The sequence below is a fragment of the Myotis daubentonii genome, chromosome 17 (assembly GCF_963259705.1).
Source record: "Myotis daubentonii chromosome 17, mMyoDau2.1, whole genome shotgun sequence".
NCBI classification, from domain to species: Eukaryota; Metazoa; Chordata; class Mammalia; order Chiroptera; family Vespertilionidae; genus Myotis; species Myotis daubentonii.
The window spans coordinates 54,495,792-54,511,924 of record NC_081856.1 but is presented as its reverse complement, the minus strand read 5'-3'; the positions used below and the strand labels follow the sequence as shown (position 1 = coordinate 54,511,924).

Sequence of the window (16,133 nt, the reverse complement as noted above, 5' to 3'; positions counted from 1 at the left end):
CTAGCGACCCCCCACACCTCACACTCAGTCTTCCCAGTGGGGGACCAGCTGGCCTGTCCCACAAGGAAAGGCCACGCATTGCACCCCTGGTCACCTGCTGAGGAGTGAACAGCTTTATTGGAAGCGGGGGGGGGGGGGGGGGGGCGCACAGACTGCCCGCCCTGCTTGGTCCCGTGTGGCCGGGGCAGGCACTCTGAGGCCCAGGCCAGCCCTGGCGGTGCTGCTTGTCGGGGGCAGCATGCCGGAGCCTCAGGCGAACTTCACCAGGCGGCCCAGAGTCTCGGCAGCTTTCACTCGCACCTTGGGGGCTGGGTCCTTGAGTAGGAGCTGCAGGGCTGGGGGACAGGAAGCTGCATTGGGGCGCCTCCGTGGCCCTTCAAGAACTGACTCTGAGCCAGGGACCCACTCAGGCAGTGCTAGGACTTGTCCCACCCCCTTCCTGGCGCAGGACCCCATGGAGCACTCCTCACCCGGTGCGTGGGGCCACCCGCCTACCACCCTCGTAAGACAGGCCTCTGCTGGGAGGGCTCAGGAGCCAACGGAAAGATAGTTTTTCCTTTTTTAGTGTTTTTTAAGCTCTTTTGGAACAGTTAAGAAGTTTCCGTGAATTACTAGAGACGATGAGGTCACCAGTGACAGGGAAAAAATCCTTGAAATCCAGGAAAATCACTTAGTCCCCCCTGGTGCCCACAGGGTCAGTGGGAACCCTGTGCAGCCAGACAGGTGGGGGTGGCAGGGGGCCCCAGGGCCCTAACCTGGCGGGGGAGGGGGTGCTGCTCACCGGCAGTGAGCTGTTCCAGGTCCACCTGCGACTGCTGCTGGGGCTCCACATGCAGCACCAGGAACCCTGTGGGCAGGGGCTGGGGTCAGGGGGAGGGTCAGGCTCTGGGGAGGGGCAGAGAGGAGGACACTCACCTGTGAGCATGGGGGCAGCCGCTCGGACGTCCTCCCAGCTGCTCTTGAAGTAGAACAGGCTGGTGCTCACCAGGCGGCCCAGCAGGTCCGGGAAGTAGCACATCTGCAGAGGCCGGCCAGCCAGTCAGGCACACCCCACACGGTCACACCCACGCAGTTCACACCTCCCACACCCACCCCCTCACCAGGTGCTTGCAGGCGGCATTGAGGAACTCCCCAAAGTGCAGGCCACGGCCGTCCTGCAGGTGCTTCTGGAAGACGTCGGCCAGCTCCTCACACTCCAGGTTGGGGCCGCACATGCGCAGGGCAAACCTGCAGGCCTGCGGGGCAGCACTCAGTGCCCTGCCCGTCCCAGCCCCAGCCCCAGCCCCAGCCCCAGCTGGCTCTCCCCTCCCCTGCCGGCCACTCACAGCAGCCACAGAGGCCTGGGGGTCCCGCAGATGCAGCAGCAGGGGCACCAGCCCCCCCACCACCTGCTCCAGGAAGACGTCCTCACAGGCCCCGTGGCAGGCCTTGTTGAGGTGCCCAAAGAGGCGGATGGACACAGAGCGGAACTCCATCTTCTCCTGTGGGGACATAGGTGTCACCCCCGGGCACTCCCAGCCCTGCCAACCACAGCACCGAGCCCTGGGCCCTTCCCCTCCACATCCTTGTCCTTGTGCTGTGGGTGCTGCCCGCCTGCCAGGGGCCTGACGGGCGGACACCGGGAGCAGAGGTGGGGCCGTGCCAGCATAACATTGGGCCTCCCAGGCCACAGCCACGCTCTGGGAGGGAGCCAGGGGGACCCAGGGAGCAGGAGGGCCAGGAGCAGGTGCCTGGCTGGGAGTGGGTTCCCTCCCCGTCCCCGCCCACCTACACTGTCGAAGAAGGGCCGGATGCGGATGGCCGTGTGCAGCAGCACCGCGCGCAGGTCCTCGGGCTCCACCAGGCCCAGCAGCTTGGCCAGGCCTGCCATGGCCTCCAGGGCCACCAGGCTGTGCGGGCCGTCCCCGTCGTCCAGCCCGCTGATCATGGCTGTCAGGAGCTGGGGGCCATGGGCCCGCACCTGGGGACGCCCTGCACTCAGCTGTGTCCCCAGGTCACCAAGCCCTGGGGCCTGTCACACGGTTGGTTCACAGAATCTCTAGACCCCGTGCACCAGGCAGTCTCCACACACACCCCCCACATCTGCCTGGGTCTCCCGGACCACAGCTCCACTGTCCCTCACAGTCGACCCCAGGGGCTGGCGGGCAACTCACCTTATCGGGGGAGCCGGAGGCGAGGTTGGCCAGGCCGCGGAGCACCAGCCGCCGCACACTGGCACACGGGTCCTTCTGCCGGGCGGCCAGGTTGTCCAGCAGCGACTCCAGGAGCATCAGGTCGTTCACTACGTTGCTGGTGAGCAGCTGGAGGCAGGGGAGTGTGACCTCTTCCCAGGGCCTCACTCCCTGGCCTGACCCCTCAGGGCTGCACCAACCACCCAACAGCCCCCTCCCCAACGCTCCCCAGTGCACTGGGCAGCCGAGTCCCAGGCCACTGTGAGGTAGATGCTGCAAAGGTCAGCTAAGGACCAAGCTAGGCTAAAGGCCTCCCCTTGTCCTTCCCACCTTCTGGCCCCAGCCCACCCGGCCCCATGGCGTGGCCTGGGCAAGTCGTCAGCACTGTCGGTGCTACTGGCACAGAGCAGGGATGGCACCAGGCATGGCCCTGGGGGCTGGGCAAAGCCAGGTCAGTGCCAGCCTGTGGGGGCTGCCCTCCCTCTAGGGCCCTGGTAGCCATCAGAGCAAGCAGCACCTACCTCGGCCAGGAAGGCTGTGGAGGTGACCCTCTGGGCCTCGTACACACTGCTCTGTGCGCCCAGCAGCGCCTTCATCACCAGGGGCAGCCGGGGGCCTGCAAACTTTGCCATGGCACTGGGGGAGGAGGCCACGCCATGCAAGGGTGGGGTTGGGCCAACCCGGAGCCCATCCTAGGCCACCTCCCCCATGGAAGGGGGAGGCCTCCTCCACATCAGAGCCCTCGGTCCCATGAACCTGTGCCCCCTGCCAGGTTCTTCCTATCCTCCCACTCAGACATGCCCCTCCTAGCCACCTCACCAGGCTCCATGGGGGCTCCTCTCCCCAACCCGCCCCTGCACAGTCCACACAACCTGATGTGCACAGCTGTCTTTATGCTTCCCCACCCCCACCCCGCAGGGGTGTGGCCCTCAGGGGTACCTGCTCTCAGGCTGAGCACTCAGGAAGCTCTACCACTAGGGGGCCTCACGTGTGCCTCCCTGTGGGTCCCAGGGCCCCTAGCCATTGCCTCAACAGGGGCTGCCCACAGTGCTCACCTGGCCAGCCGGGCCACCCCATCCTCATGCCCTGCGGAGGTGCTCAGCAGCTCCCAGCCCCCCTCCAGCTCCACACGCTGCACCACGTCCTCGCTGCCGCCCCGCAGCAGCACGGCCCGCAGAGCATCCACTGCAGTGCTGGGGGGACAGGCAGCTGCACTCAGCCTGCACCCCCACACACGTACGCAAGTCCCAGGGCTGTGCAGCCCACACCCCACCAGCTCCCCCTCCCCACTAGGCACAGCCAGGCGGCTCAGATCCTCAGTGAAAACTGCTGCCCCCCACTCCTGAGCCTGGACTCTCAGAGTTGTTCCTGCACCTCAAGTCTTGTCTTTCCCATGTGCACAGCCTTCCCCACTCAGGGGCCCCCACATCCTGCAGGAAGGGGCAGCAGTTAGGGCCCAGTCAACTCCCAGGTATCAACTGGGCTGCTGTGCAAGTGATGGAGAGAACCTGCTTGCTCTGAGGACACATGGCCGCCAGGAGCAGGAGCAGGTCCTAGGAAATGCCCAGTGCTGTCCACCCGCTTGGCCAGTCGGCAGATGGTAGATGTGGGCCGTACCTGCTGTCCCAACCAGAGCCCCGCAGGAGGGACCAGGCCCACAGGGCCCGGCTGGAATCTACTGTCGTCCCTCTCACTGGGATAAGCCCCCAGCTCAGGCAGAAGCGTTCAGTTCAGGGTCGGGGGAGAGCAGAGGGCCTGCACCTGCAGAGCCTCCCAGCAAAGCCTGTGATCCACAGGCAGCTTGGCAGGGTCCTCAGAACCACACAGGGAGCCCCTCCTCCCACACTGACCCCTCCCCTGCACAGTGGTCCCTCACACTGGCCCACGGAGATGTGTGTCTGCGAGGCACCCTCCCTGGGAGCTCCTGGCCTAAGGGCAGACACCCACCCAGGGGCCAGTGGAGAGAAAGCATGGAAGGCGACTCTTGCTCTCCCCTTTGCTGTCCCTGGGGCCTGGAGTCCAGTGGAGGCCCAGTCATGGGTGGGGCCTCCCTCACCGGCCACCAGGGTCACTGGGCAGACGCAGGGCCATGCTGCCAGGGCCAACCCCTCACCCTGCTCCAGGCTGAGACCAGCGCTCTGCGCAGCGCTCGGCTGCAACAAATGAAGGCGTCGGTCTGGCCTGGGAGGATGTGGACAATTTCAGGGAGGGTGCCTCCCTGCCGGTGCCTGCTGCCCGGAATTTCTGTGGATGTGGCATTTGCAAGGGTCTGACTCGCAGACTGACAGCCTCCATCAGAGCCAAGACCTGTGCCTGGCTCTGCTCCTGTCCCAGCTCAGGGGTGGCAGCCCAGGGGCCCCCGGGGCGGGGTGTGTGGCCTGCGGCCTGCAGCCCCCACAGCTCCCAGCCGTGGGGCAGCGTCCAGCATGCCAGGCCCTGGGCTCGCTGGGTTAGTGTCCTCTGGTCCGTTCACATTTTCCACTTGGCCTTGCAGAGCTGGGCAGGCCCTGGCACACAGCCTCTGCGAGGCTTTACGAGCTGGTCCTGTGGCAGAGCAGCCTGCAGCGGGGGCGGGGTGGTGACACTGTTCCCGTGTGTCCCCGCCAAGGGGCACATCCAACCCGACACCTGGGACGCAGGAGGAGGTGGCCCGGGCTCCGCTCACCTTGTGGCCCGAGGTAGCTGTTTGGAGCCCTGAGGGGCCACTGTGTTGGGTCTGGTCGTGGCCTCAGGGACCAAGACGGGCAGGCAGGCACCCAGACTGCTGAGCTCAGTGACCCACCCTCAGCGAGCAGCCTGACCTCGCCTGTGCCCAGTCTCCTGCCAGGGCCAACGCCTGCTCGGCAGAGACCACAGGACCCTAGGCCCATGCAAGGGGGCGGGAAGTGGCTGCACAAGCTGAAGCTGGGAGCAGCAGACCTGGGGGGGGGGGGCAGTCAGGCTCCTGCAGAGCTGCTGCTGGAGGGGGGCGGGGGGCGGAGGACGGGGCTGAAAAGGCTGTGCTGGAGGAGTGGCTTCCTGCAGGCCCCACAGCACCCCAAACCCTTCCCGAAGGAGGCGCCCTCTGCACCTGCCTGCCCGTCCCCAGGGACTGCAGCGCATCCCAGACAGTCCCCATCCCAAGCTTTTCCGAGGAGAGGAGGAGGGACAGCCTGGAAGCTGCATTCCCAGGACAGTGTGCCCCTGCAGTGTGTCACCAGGGAGACATGGCTCCCAGGCACAAGCTCTCCCCCACGGCCTGGCGCACACACACCAGGGCACCCCAGTGCGGCGCACTCACCACACGCTCTGCTCACAGGAAGCGCTGGGGCAGGAGCTGAGGACCTGTTACCTGCAGGGATCGAGGGTCCTGGAGGCCAGCGCCGAGCTGCTGGCCCTCCGCTCCTTGGCCTGCAGGTTCCGGGGCAGCTGGACGCCCACCGTGCAGCTGACACGCAGCAGCAGCCCAGCAAACAGCTGGGGGTAGAGCTCGGTCACCGCAGGCCCGGACGCCGGAGCAGACATGACCTCGTGCAGCGCGCAGGTGGCCTGGGGACAGCGGCCACCTCAGGCTCACCCTCCATTTGGGCCACATATAACGAGTGGAGGGCGGCCACTACAAAGGCTGGGCCCTTCCTCCTAGCACCCAGACTAGCCCACCAGAGGTCGGGGGTGTGCGGGGACCCGAGGGCTGCCCAGCTGGGCCCTTGGGGTGGGAGGAGGCTCAGGATCCATGTGCCCACCAGGGCATGGCCCCCGACCATCTGCTCTTGACTCCTCAGCAGAGAAGAGGGAACTCTCACAGCTGCTTTACGCTTGAAATCGCTGCCAAGCCAGGTTTATTTTTTCCAAAGGATGAAACAGAGTGGTCTCCCTTGGGGACAGACACCTGTGGGGCCTTTACGAGGCTGGGCTCTGAGCTTGCTGGCTCTGGGGCCCCAGGCAGCTGCCAGGTGCCTTGGGGGGCAGTGCCCAGACCACCTGTGGGTCAGCCCGCCAGTGAGCCAGGGAGGAACAGGGAGCGGGGCGGCACTCACCGCCAGGGGCAGCAGCGTGGCCACGCGGTCGGGGGCGCTGCTCAGCAGGAAGGCCCGGCTCTCCTTGAAGGGCACGTCTCTGCTCATCTTCTCCAGCAGCAGCCCCAGCACCTGGGCGCTGAGGCCGGGCTCCACCGCCAGCGCCCGCCACAGGGAGCAGGTGTGGCTGGGGCAAGGAGGGTGGTCACTGTGAGGCCACTGCCAGCCCCAGCTAAACCCCCCACATGCCCACCACACTCAGCTCCAGCCAGGGGGAAATGGTGCCCTGACCTCAGACCTAAACTCACACCTCCCCTGACCCCAGGGGTCCATAAACAGAGGGCCTCAGTGAGGCTGTGAGAGGGGTCCCGGGAGCATCTACAAAGCGCGCAGCATGTGGCTGAGACCAGGCACACAGAAGTCATCCTGTGAGAGAAGCAGACGCCCCTGCAGTCGGGGCTCAGACGCACAGGAGACGGCTCTGATGTCAGCGTGTGTACAGAGGAAGTGACACACCAAATACCTGACAGAACGGGAAACTCTAAAAACGGAAGAGAAGCAACAGCCCTTTAGGAAGAGGGGCAGCGCTACTTGGTGGGCACGTGTGCAGCCTGGACGCAACAGAAGGGAGAAACAGGGACCTGGAGGACGGATGGGAGGAGCCAGCAGGACCCAGCGTGGGGAGAGGCCGCAGTGGGTCCAGAAGACGGAACTGGAGACAGGTCTACAGGCACTGACCTGGGTCCCAGGAGCAGAGAAAGAGACTGAAGAGAAGCAGGTTGAAGTGTCCAGAACTCAGGAAGCTCAGCACTGCCCAGCAGAATCCAGGGACCCCTGGGCCCAAGCAAAAACATGCACAAACCAGCGACAAGGGATGGCTCCTGCACATCCAAGGAGAGCACGTGGCCCCTCAGACAGCTCGCCAGTGAGACTCAGGGGCCAGAGGCGGCACATCATCTGACACAGCGGTCACCGATGGTGGTCTGTGAGGGCCGAAAGGTTGGCGACCGCTGATCTCACACACACAGTGAAAGAAAACTTGCTAAACCAGAATTCCAAATGCTGCAAACAATAGTCAAGAAGGCAGCGAACAAATACATTCCAGGCCCTGGCCAGTGTGGCTCACTGGGTTGGGCATGGTCCTGTGCACTGAAGGTTTGATTCTCGGTCAGGGCATATGCCCAGGTTTCAGCTCGATCCCCAGTGGGAGGTATGGGGGAGGCAGCTGATTGATTTTTGCTCTCACATCAATGTTTCTCTCCCCCTATCCTTTCTTCTTTCTCAAAACAAAAAATCAAATTAAAAAACACACCAAACTAAACAAAAACAAGTACATCTCAGCTGACAAAGTGCAGCGTTTTCAGCAGCAGACCCTCAGCAAGGGAGCCCTGGAGGAAGCTCTTCAAGTGGGAGGAGAGTGAGGGGCCGAGTTGTAGAGTGAGGAGCAAAACCTGGTGGCCCTGTGGAAAGACGCACACGCCAACCAGGATGGCGAGGACACACCCAGGGGACATGGGCGGTGGGCAGATGGACGGCCCATCCCCTGGCACCCTGAGCGGCCACACACTGCTGTGGAAATAAGGGGGCATGCTGGGCCCAAGAACATGTTCCTCATGGACACTGAGACCGACCTTCACGTGATTTCATGTCGTGAAACATGCTCCTGATTTTCTCCAACCACCGATAAGTGTGAGACTCGTTCTTAGCTCACAGGCTGTGTAAAAACGGGCACGTGAGATGTGGGGTAGGGCTGCACGTGCCAACTCTGACCCAGGTCAGCCCATTCCTGTCCTAGCCGGGTGCCCACAGGACACCAAGTGACCAGAAAGAAAGAGCGACCGCGCATGCGCCAGAGACAGCACATCCACGGGCTCCATCCACCAGGCCGCCCATGTCACCACGGAACCCTGTGACGACCTCAGGCTCCTCTGTGTAAGTGACGCCCCCATGAAAACTGAAGCAAAGAGATGGACAGAGAGCCACATGCAAACATGGATGGGCACCACCCCAGAATGACCACCCAGGAGCTACCGTGATACCGGGCGGGCGGCTCCATGCAGGCACCTCCCCTGTGCCCACGTGGTCATTTTTAGAATGACCACTGAAGGGACAGAGAGGGACAGAGGCAGAGTGTACAACCCCCAAAGCAACTGAGTGGAACAGATGACGTTACAGCTGCGTCAGCAAGATGACGAGGCCCTGAGATGGGAGGACAGAGGAGGCACCAGGCAAGCGACGGCTAAGATGCGCCTCAACGCAAACCCTCGCCAGTGAGGAGAGGTGCTTCGCCAGGTGATGGCTGTGGAGCGAGCGCAAAAGCAAGGCTGACAGGACCCGAAACGCAAGGAGCACAGGGTCTCCAAGTGACAGTGGACCTCCATCAACAATGAAGCCAGCAAAGAAGGGAGCGCGGGCAGCAACGACCACCAATAGGGTGATGTGGTGGAGGAGACGTGGGGGACAGGAGGACGGGCACCGATGGGAGCTCGGGAGCTGGGAGTGCGACATGGGGGACGGGAACCCCTTCCTGGCTCAGAGTGAGGGCCAGGCCCAGGGTCTGCTCACAGATGAGGGTGACACCCTACAGAGACAGGCCAGGAGAAGTGGATGACACAGCTCGTGACCGTGAGCCCAGGCTGCCCACTGAAACCTAGAGGGTGTCTCCCCCCCCAGGGCCTGGGGTCTTGCTGGTTCCCAAAAGGAGGCACCAAGTGCAGAGGCATGTGGAAACTGGGGGCGCAGGTACCCCCGAGCCTGGTGCCCACCCCAGCAGCTGGTGGACACCTGGTACCTGTCGAAGGGCAGGGGGCTGCCCAGAAGGCTGGTCACCACGGCCACGCAGTGCTGGGAGGCCAGGACATACACGCTGTGCTGGGCGGACTGCAGCACGTGCTCCTCGCGGGTCTCCTGCAGCCTGGAACGCAGCACACTCATGATCTCGGGCACCTGCAGGCGGTGGGTGCTGGTCAGACCTGGAAGCAGGCAGCCCGGGAGCCAGGTGCTGTCTATATGGGGCCATGGGGTGGAGTGGGCAGCCCAGGAGCTGCAGGGCCCCTCATGGGGCTGGGGCCGAGAAGGGAGCCTGGTGCCCTCTGGATGTGTGTGGAGCACTGAGGCCAACAGGCCCTGACATTCTATTGAGGGTATCCCAGCCTCAGGCGCTCTGACCAAGGCAAAGGCGGGCAGTGGGTGGGGATGCAGGAGAGAGAGGGGAGGCTGACCGATCCCCAGACTGAGGCTGGGATGGGCCAGGAGAGGGAGGGCCGTGGCCCCCACTGCAGAAGCCACCGGTGAGGCAACCAGAGCGAGGAGCCTCCTCAGGACCAGTGGGGCCCTACTGCCTCCAGCAGGCTCTGCATGGCCTCATCATTCTGGGTCCCCTGCCCTCAGCAGGTGCTGGCCCCGACCACAGGGACCCCCACTGCATGCTGCACACCTGGAAAACACCGTGGTCTGAGGTGAAAACGGGAGACAGAGCTGCGGGGACAGGGCTGCTGGCAGACAGTGCACTCCACCCACCGCTGGGTCCTGGGCAGGGCTGGCCAAGCCACCTGCCCCATGGGACCCCGAGAAGGCGCGGTGTGGCTGACGTGAACCCTCCCAGGCTGGCCTCGCCTGCTCTTCCATGCAGTGTGTGCATGGGGTCCCCTCTCAAAGGGCTGGTGAATAGTGACACCTCGAGTACAGAACGGAGACCACTCTCCATGCCCCTTCCCAGAACCTGGGCATGGCCATGTCTCCTGGACCTGACGCCTCTGCTCCCAGCTCGGGCAGCGTGGCAGTGGGAGGTGCTGAGCCTGAGCTGTGCTTCCTGCCCAGGCCTTCTCCCGCCTCCCCAACAACTGAGGTGAGGAGCCTGCTGTGTGGCCCGTCTTGCCCTCTGTTCTTTACAACGTGCTCTATTTTGCGATCATGGGTCACATGTCACCTGCTAGAACCAAGTTTTCTGACCCGATGTCAGAGGAAGTGTCCAGGCATCTCCTAGAGGTCCCCCTGCCAAGCTCTCTCATGCAGGAAGGGAAATGAGGCCCATGTGATCCCCGTGGGCACCAGGCACTAGAGGCCACGTCACTGCAGCTGAGGTGTCAGGAGGCAGATCTGCTAAGGATGAGCCTGGGAGTCAGGAACCCTGCTCATGTCTGACCCTGAGCTGGAAGGAGATGGCTCGACAGCTTTCCCCCAGGAGCCCAGCAGCTGGCTCTGCATGTGGGGCGCCTGCCTTTGCCAAGAATGGGGTGGTGGGGGGAGACCCAAAGTTATAAAACTCCTAGAAGAAAACAAGGAGGAAAAGGACTTGAATAGACATTCCTCCAAAGAAGACATACAGATGGTCAACACGCCCATGAAAAGACCTCAGCATCACCTACGGTGAGGGAAATGCAAATCGCAACCACAGGGGAGCCCTGGCCAATGTGGGTCAGCGGTTAGAGCGTTGGCCCGCACCCCACAGGATCTAGAGTTTGATTCCCAGGCAAGGGCATGTACCTGGGTTGCATGTTCAATCCCTGGCCCTGGTGGGGGCACATGTGGGAGGCAACAAATCCATGTGTCTCTCTCACATTGATGTTTCTCTCTCTCTTTCTGCATTTCCCTCCCTCTCTTCCACGCTCTCTAGGACTCAATGGAAAAAAGTATCTTCGGTAAGGATTAACTAAAAGCCCACAGGAGATGCCACTTCACACTCATCAGGACGGCTATAAAACAAAAGGGGCCAATAATCAGTGTTGGCGAGGATGTAGAGAAATTGGAACCCTCACACACTGTTGGTGGGAATGTAAATTGGTGCAACTACTATGGAAAACAGGATGGTGGTTCCTCAAAAAACTCAAAACAGGTTTACCATATGACCTGCAATTCCACTCCTGGGTATCTACCCAAAAGAACAGAAAACGAATGCAAAGAAGATATTTACACACCATGTTCACAGCCTTATTCTTAAAATAGAAGCTAAGAGCTGGAAGCGACCCAAGTGTCTGTCGACAGCTGAAAGGAAAGACACGACATGGGACGCTATGAGTGCACTGGGGCCACCAATGGCCACTGCTTCCAGCTGGCCGGTCCCCCTCCACCTGCCCAGAGCCACAGGACACCTTCCTACCGCTCACATCTGACCTGGAAAAAAATGCAAATTAAAAAATCCAAACCTTCGCCCAGCAAACCCCAACTGTCACAGCTGTGCCTTCGTACAACCTCCTGCCATACTTCCCCTCCCAGGTCCTGAGGCCACCACCACCCCTGCCTGAGTGCCCGCTCCTCTCCAGCCTTACACCACACAGGGCCCTTCTGCTGCTAATCCCCATCAGCAAATTCCCTGCTCACCCCTCCCTGAGAAGAAGACATTTGCGATACCCAACAGAAAATTCGTGTCCACAGGTATCACATACCACTGCAAATCGGTAAGAAAGGCACAGACAACCCAGGAGACAGATGGGCCCAGCCTGCTTGGACGCCGGAGGAGCCAGGAAACGTGTGCAGAAACGCAACTAGAACTCATGGAAAGCCAAGGCACACCCACCAGAAAGGGGCCACCTGAGACCGGGAGCCTCCAACCTGCAGTCATTGTGGGGAGTCGCCCGGGCCAGTGTGAACCTCAGGGGCCTCTGGGTGCGCCTGCGGGGGGCCTCTATGCAGGCGCCTTGACTCTCAGCCGGAAGCCTCACCAGCTCCACCCCGCGCAGCATTGTGCTTCCCGGCTCCTTTCCCCTCCTCAGTTTCTGAACAGTGATTTCTGCCAAATTCTAACCTCAGTCTTCACACAAAAGAGAATCTGTCCCTATTAGACCCGCAGGGAAAGGGGGCAGAGCAGGGAGCCCCCACTTACCCAGCCCCCGCCCCACAGGTCTAGACAGATCCAAGGACCATGCCTAGCCACACCCCTTCCCAGATAAGCCACGCCCATAAAACTCCTCCCCGCCCCCTCCAGCGTGCCGCCCCCCACACCACGCCCCGCCCCGCCCCGCCCCGCCGCCCCACCTTCTCCAGCAGCATGCTGCCCCGCTCCTTCAGCAGGCAGTTGATCATGACTGTAGCCGCTCGGGAGCAGTTCTTGTCGGGGTCTCCCAGGCTCTCAAACAAGGTGAGCAAGAGGTTGATGAGCTGATCCGGCGGGAGGCGCTTCGCGATGATCTAGGAAGAGGGCTGTGCGTCAGAACAGAGGAAGGGCTTCCAGACATAGCGCCTCTGGGCGGGGCCCGCGCCATTCAGCCTTCAGGTCCCTCCAGCCTCAACACTCTCTTCCTGGCCCCGCGCTGTCAGGAGCTCCTGCCGGGTGCCAGGGGCTGTGGCCCCGTCAGAGAAGCCCCAACTCCCACTGGAGCCTGGTGCTCCCATCCCTGTGCCCCAAGCCCACTGCCCTGTGCTGCACCCCGCCCAGCGCCCTGCACCCCGCGCCCACGATGCAAGTCCCTCCCAGCCCAGACCACGAGTGGCCTCCCTCCGTGGGTGCCTGCAGGCACCTGAGCGATGCTGTGGCAGGCGTGGAAGAGGATGGCGGGGTCGGGGTGCACAAGGCCGTCTTTGAGGGGGAGGAGCCGCTCGGCCACATCGTCCCGGTAGTCACGGGAGAAGCCTGCGGAGGCAGGAGGCACGTGGAGCTGGGCAGGACCTCCCTGGCCACCCGGGGCCCAGACTGCTCCTCATCCCTCCGGCACCTCTGCCCAGCCAGAGGCTCACCCTCGTAGCCCAGCTGGAGGTAGAGCAGGGAGTAGACACAGCTCACGGCCTCCTGGCGGGTGGCAGGCCACAGGTCCGCACACCGTGGGGAGAAGAGGCCGACGAGGAGGCCCAGGTTGTGGAAGGGCACCAGGGCCTGGAGAGGAGGGGTGGGAGGTGCTGTGGGGACACTGGGGCGGGGGCAGCCAGAGAGGGGAGCTGGGGCCCTGGGAATGTAGGGGGAGGGCAGGTGCTGCCTATACCACTTAGGCCCAGCTGTGGACCCAGCTCAGACCATACACAGTCCACTGGGGCACCTAAGAGGGCCAAGCAGGAGACAAAGATGGAGCCCCACAGGCAGCAGAGGAGGCAGGGCTCTGATGAGTCCACCAACCCCCATGGGAAACCCCCTCCCCCAGAGGGCAAATCCCACCAGGGGAGGGAAACTGCAGGCCCCTTCACCCTCGCTGGTCCTGGTCCCGTTTTTCAGGGCGCTTTCTTCTCTCCTCAAACACTGAGCCTTGCGTCCTGCCCTGGGCCTTTCAACACCAGTTACGACCCCCAACTCACACCCCTCAGCCTTCCTGACCCCTGCCCCCTGCCCCCTTCTGGTCCTGGAGCCACCAGCCTGGGGATTCGTGGGAGGAGGGAGGCTGGAGTGTTGGGCAAAGAACCCTGGGGCCAGCTGCTGCTCTGGCGAGGTCAGATGTCTGTTACAGCTGGACGGGGTCCTGTGAAGACCAGGCACGAGAGCCTGAGGGGGAAAGCCTGGCCATGCACACACGGAAGGCAAGAGCCATTGGGAGACCTGGCAGATCTGGCCACATGAAGAATGAGAGCTTGGGCACGTTTTTAAAAAATAGTAAAACAGCAAGAGAAAAAGCCTACAATCACCCTGATCGATGGGAAAAAGGCATCTGGCAACCTCGTCTGTGCTCCTAATAGAAGTCCTCCTTAAGACCTTGGCCGGGTAGCTCAGTGGGTTGGAGCGCTGTCCCTAATGCCAAGGCTGCAGGTGTGACCCCTGGTCAGCACACATACAAGTAGCATCCAAGGGACGCGGGAATCAGTGGGACAACAAGTAGAGGGCTCACTCTCTCTCTCCCCTTTTCTCTCTCAGATCAATCAATTTCAAAATCAAAGTCCTCATTAAAATGTGTGGATGTGTGGAGCATGAGAAAGAGTAAACGTGGCCCAGCAGGTCAAGCCTTGGGCTCAGCAGCGAAACTTCCCAGGAGAGGGTGTCGTCTCGTCGTGTCCCCAGCGCACTGGATGGAGAAGGGACGAAGGTGCAAGTACCGGGGGGAAAGCCAAAGCCCCAGCGTTTGAAAGGGGATATGCAGCCTGGGATGACAATCTGAGAAGCACAGGAAACTCACTAAAAGCTCATTACAAGTAACAGAGGAGTCTTGCAAACTCCAGTTCCCTCCATAGCAACAATCAGCAGTACTTAGGCCCTGAGAACAGTGACACTGACAACCACCGCTACCCTGGGGAAGGCTAGAGGCGCCCACCCTCAGCCGCTCCTGGTGCAACTACTGTCCTCGGGTTCTGTCACAACTGCCACAGGAGTACCAGGGCTGTGCCACAGGAACCCCAAACCACCTGCACAACGGCCTCGTAGGACACTGGAATTCTGGGAGAGCGCACACACGAGCTCCGAGTGTCTCACCAAACACTGAAATGCACACACTGGCTCTCAGGCCAGCTCCAACCACCCGCAGAGCTGTCCCCGTCTCTGCCTTTTCCAAACATCCCATGTGGTCAGCTCCGTCTTTGCCTACCTGCTGCTTACGCCTCCAAAGCCCTCATCTTCTCCTCTACACCCCGCTCCCCAGCACGCGTTCCCTCACTCGGGGACCATAATACACATCAGTCCTGGGTGACATGTGGGCTCCGTCAGACTGAACTCCGAGTGGCCAGCCCCGAGGACACTCCTGGCCCTGACCGGCCTTCGTCCACGTCTTCAGAAAGAGCACGGACACTGTCGGTGTGGGATGAGCCAGGGGTGGGGGTTCGATGACAGCCGGGAAGCCCGCTGAGTGCTTGGGGGCAGGAGGGCAGCCGACGCAGGCCCCAACCATGGGACCCGGGAATGGGATGCCCAGGAAGGTGGGGGCGGAGTGTGGTGGGGGCAACTGTGTGGTCACTGCCTGTTACTCACACTGACGTGCAGGTGCTCCAGGAAGAACTGCAGCAGACAAGCGCTCAGGCCCAGCGCCCGCACCCGCTCGTAGCCCCGCGGGGACTTGATCCACGGGCTCAGGTGCTGGGGAAGATAGGGGTTTCACACGGGTGCCCAGGGGACAGCCCAGGAGGCAGGGGCCTGTGCGCAGTGGGCAGGTCAGTGGCCCTGCCAGGCCACCCTTCCAAGCTTCAGGGTCCAGCAGGCCACATCAGGGTGGGTCACCACAGCTGCAGCTCAACCCTGTCCTGCTGGCCTGGATCACACACATGGCCCCCCAGGTGGACCCAGAGCTGGGCCTACAGAGGGATGGGGAGTTCCCAGGGAGGGAGACAGCATGGCCACCACCTGCCATCCCGGCGTCTCGATGGCCCCCGATGATCAGAAGCTCACATCTGGGGCACCTGCAGGGTCTCTGCGTCCCAGCACCATGAGATGAAGGAAATGCGGGAATGGGCTCCAGGCCCCATCTGGGTGAGGGCCCACCCCACCTGCACACCTACCCACAAACCCCAGTTGCAGAAAGCACCAAATGGCCCCTGTGCTGCCCTGGGGCAAGGCAGGCCCTGAGAAACAATGGAGGGTTGGCTGCAGGTGCCCACTCCCCCGGACAGTGCACCTCATTGCACACCTCCACCATGAGCTGCAGGCCCTGGGGGGTCATGTTCCGACGAAGGATGCTCCTCAGCAGATCCTCAAGGGCGTGCATGGTGTCCAGGTACAGGAACTGGAGGGAGGGAAGGGGGCGCCGGCCCACCAGTGACCACACCGCCCACCGCAGCCTCTTCTCTGCCCCCCACAGACATGGGCGGGGGTGAGGGGCACGTGGAGATACCTCCTGGGGGCCACCCTCCCCCTCGGGCTCGGGCGGCACAGCCATGATGCTGTGCAGACAGCTGTGGATTATGTCCGACTGCACCTGCTCTTCCAGCTCAGGCTCCAGGGAGCTAAGGGGTAAGTTAAGGGTGGGGTCTGTCCAGCCACACACACCCTCAGGTGACCCTGTGCCCTCACCCCAGGAGCCCATGCCCAGAGGAAAGGATACACCAGGTGGGTGCAGGCGAGCATGGCCTTCTTCCGAATGGGTGTTCGCAAGGAGTCTGGGGGCTCTGCCTTGATGAAGTCCTGAGG

General features: G+C 62.5%; 1 protein-coding gene across 9 annotated transcripts in view; it reads right to left on the bottom strand.

Annotated features, from left to right (window-relative positions):
• Positions 1 to 90: 90 nt before the first annotated feature.
• Positions 91 to 16,133, bottom strand: part of MROH1 (maestro heat like repeat family member 1) — a 31,839-nt gene continuing 15,796 nt past the window's right edge. For 3 of the 9 annotated variants that reach the window (XM_059672547.1, XM_059672548.1, XM_059672554.1), the window contains 19 exons: positions 16,048 to 16,127; positions 15,838 to 15,949; positions 15,634 to 15,729; positions 14,982 to 15,086; positions 12,839 to 12,974; positions 12,622 to 12,734; positions 12,140 to 12,292; positions 8,958 to 9,112; positions 6,188 to 6,353; positions 5,503 to 5,699; positions 3,227 to 3,364; positions 2,693 to 2,807; positions 2,154 to 2,300; positions 1,772 to 1,960; positions 1,326 to 1,481; positions 1,101 to 1,235; positions 916 to 1,018; positions 782 to 847; positions 91 to 335 (listed from right to left, as the gene is read on the bottom strand). In XM_059672547.1, the coding sequence (XP_059528530.1) occupies positions 250 to 335; positions 782 to 847; positions 916 to 1,018; positions 1,101 to 1,235; positions 1,326 to 1,481; positions 1,772 to 1,960; positions 2,154 to 2,300; positions 2,693 to 2,807; positions 3,227 to 3,364; positions 5,503 to 5,699; positions 6,188 to 6,353; positions 8,958 to 9,112; positions 12,140 to 12,292; positions 12,622 to 12,734; positions 12,839 to 12,974; positions 14,982 to 15,086; positions 15,634 to 15,729; positions 15,838 to 15,949; positions 16,048 to 16,127 (2,448 nt within the window). In that variant the 3' untranslated portion in view covers positions 91 to 249. Of the gene's footprint in view, positions 336 to 781; positions 848 to 915; positions 1,019 to 1,100; positions 1,236 to 1,325; positions 1,482 to 1,771; positions 1,961 to 2,153; positions 2,301 to 2,692; positions 2,808 to 3,226; positions 3,365 to 5,502; positions 5,700 to 6,187; positions 6,354 to 8,957; positions 9,113 to 12,139; positions 12,293 to 12,621; positions 12,735 to 12,838; positions 12,975 to 14,981; positions 15,087 to 15,633; positions 15,950 to 16,016; positions 16,128 to 16,133 lie in introns of all 9 variants that reach the window. The other 6 variants (XM_059672550.1, XM_059672551.1, XM_059672545.1 and 3 more) reach the window with 6 other exon arrangements.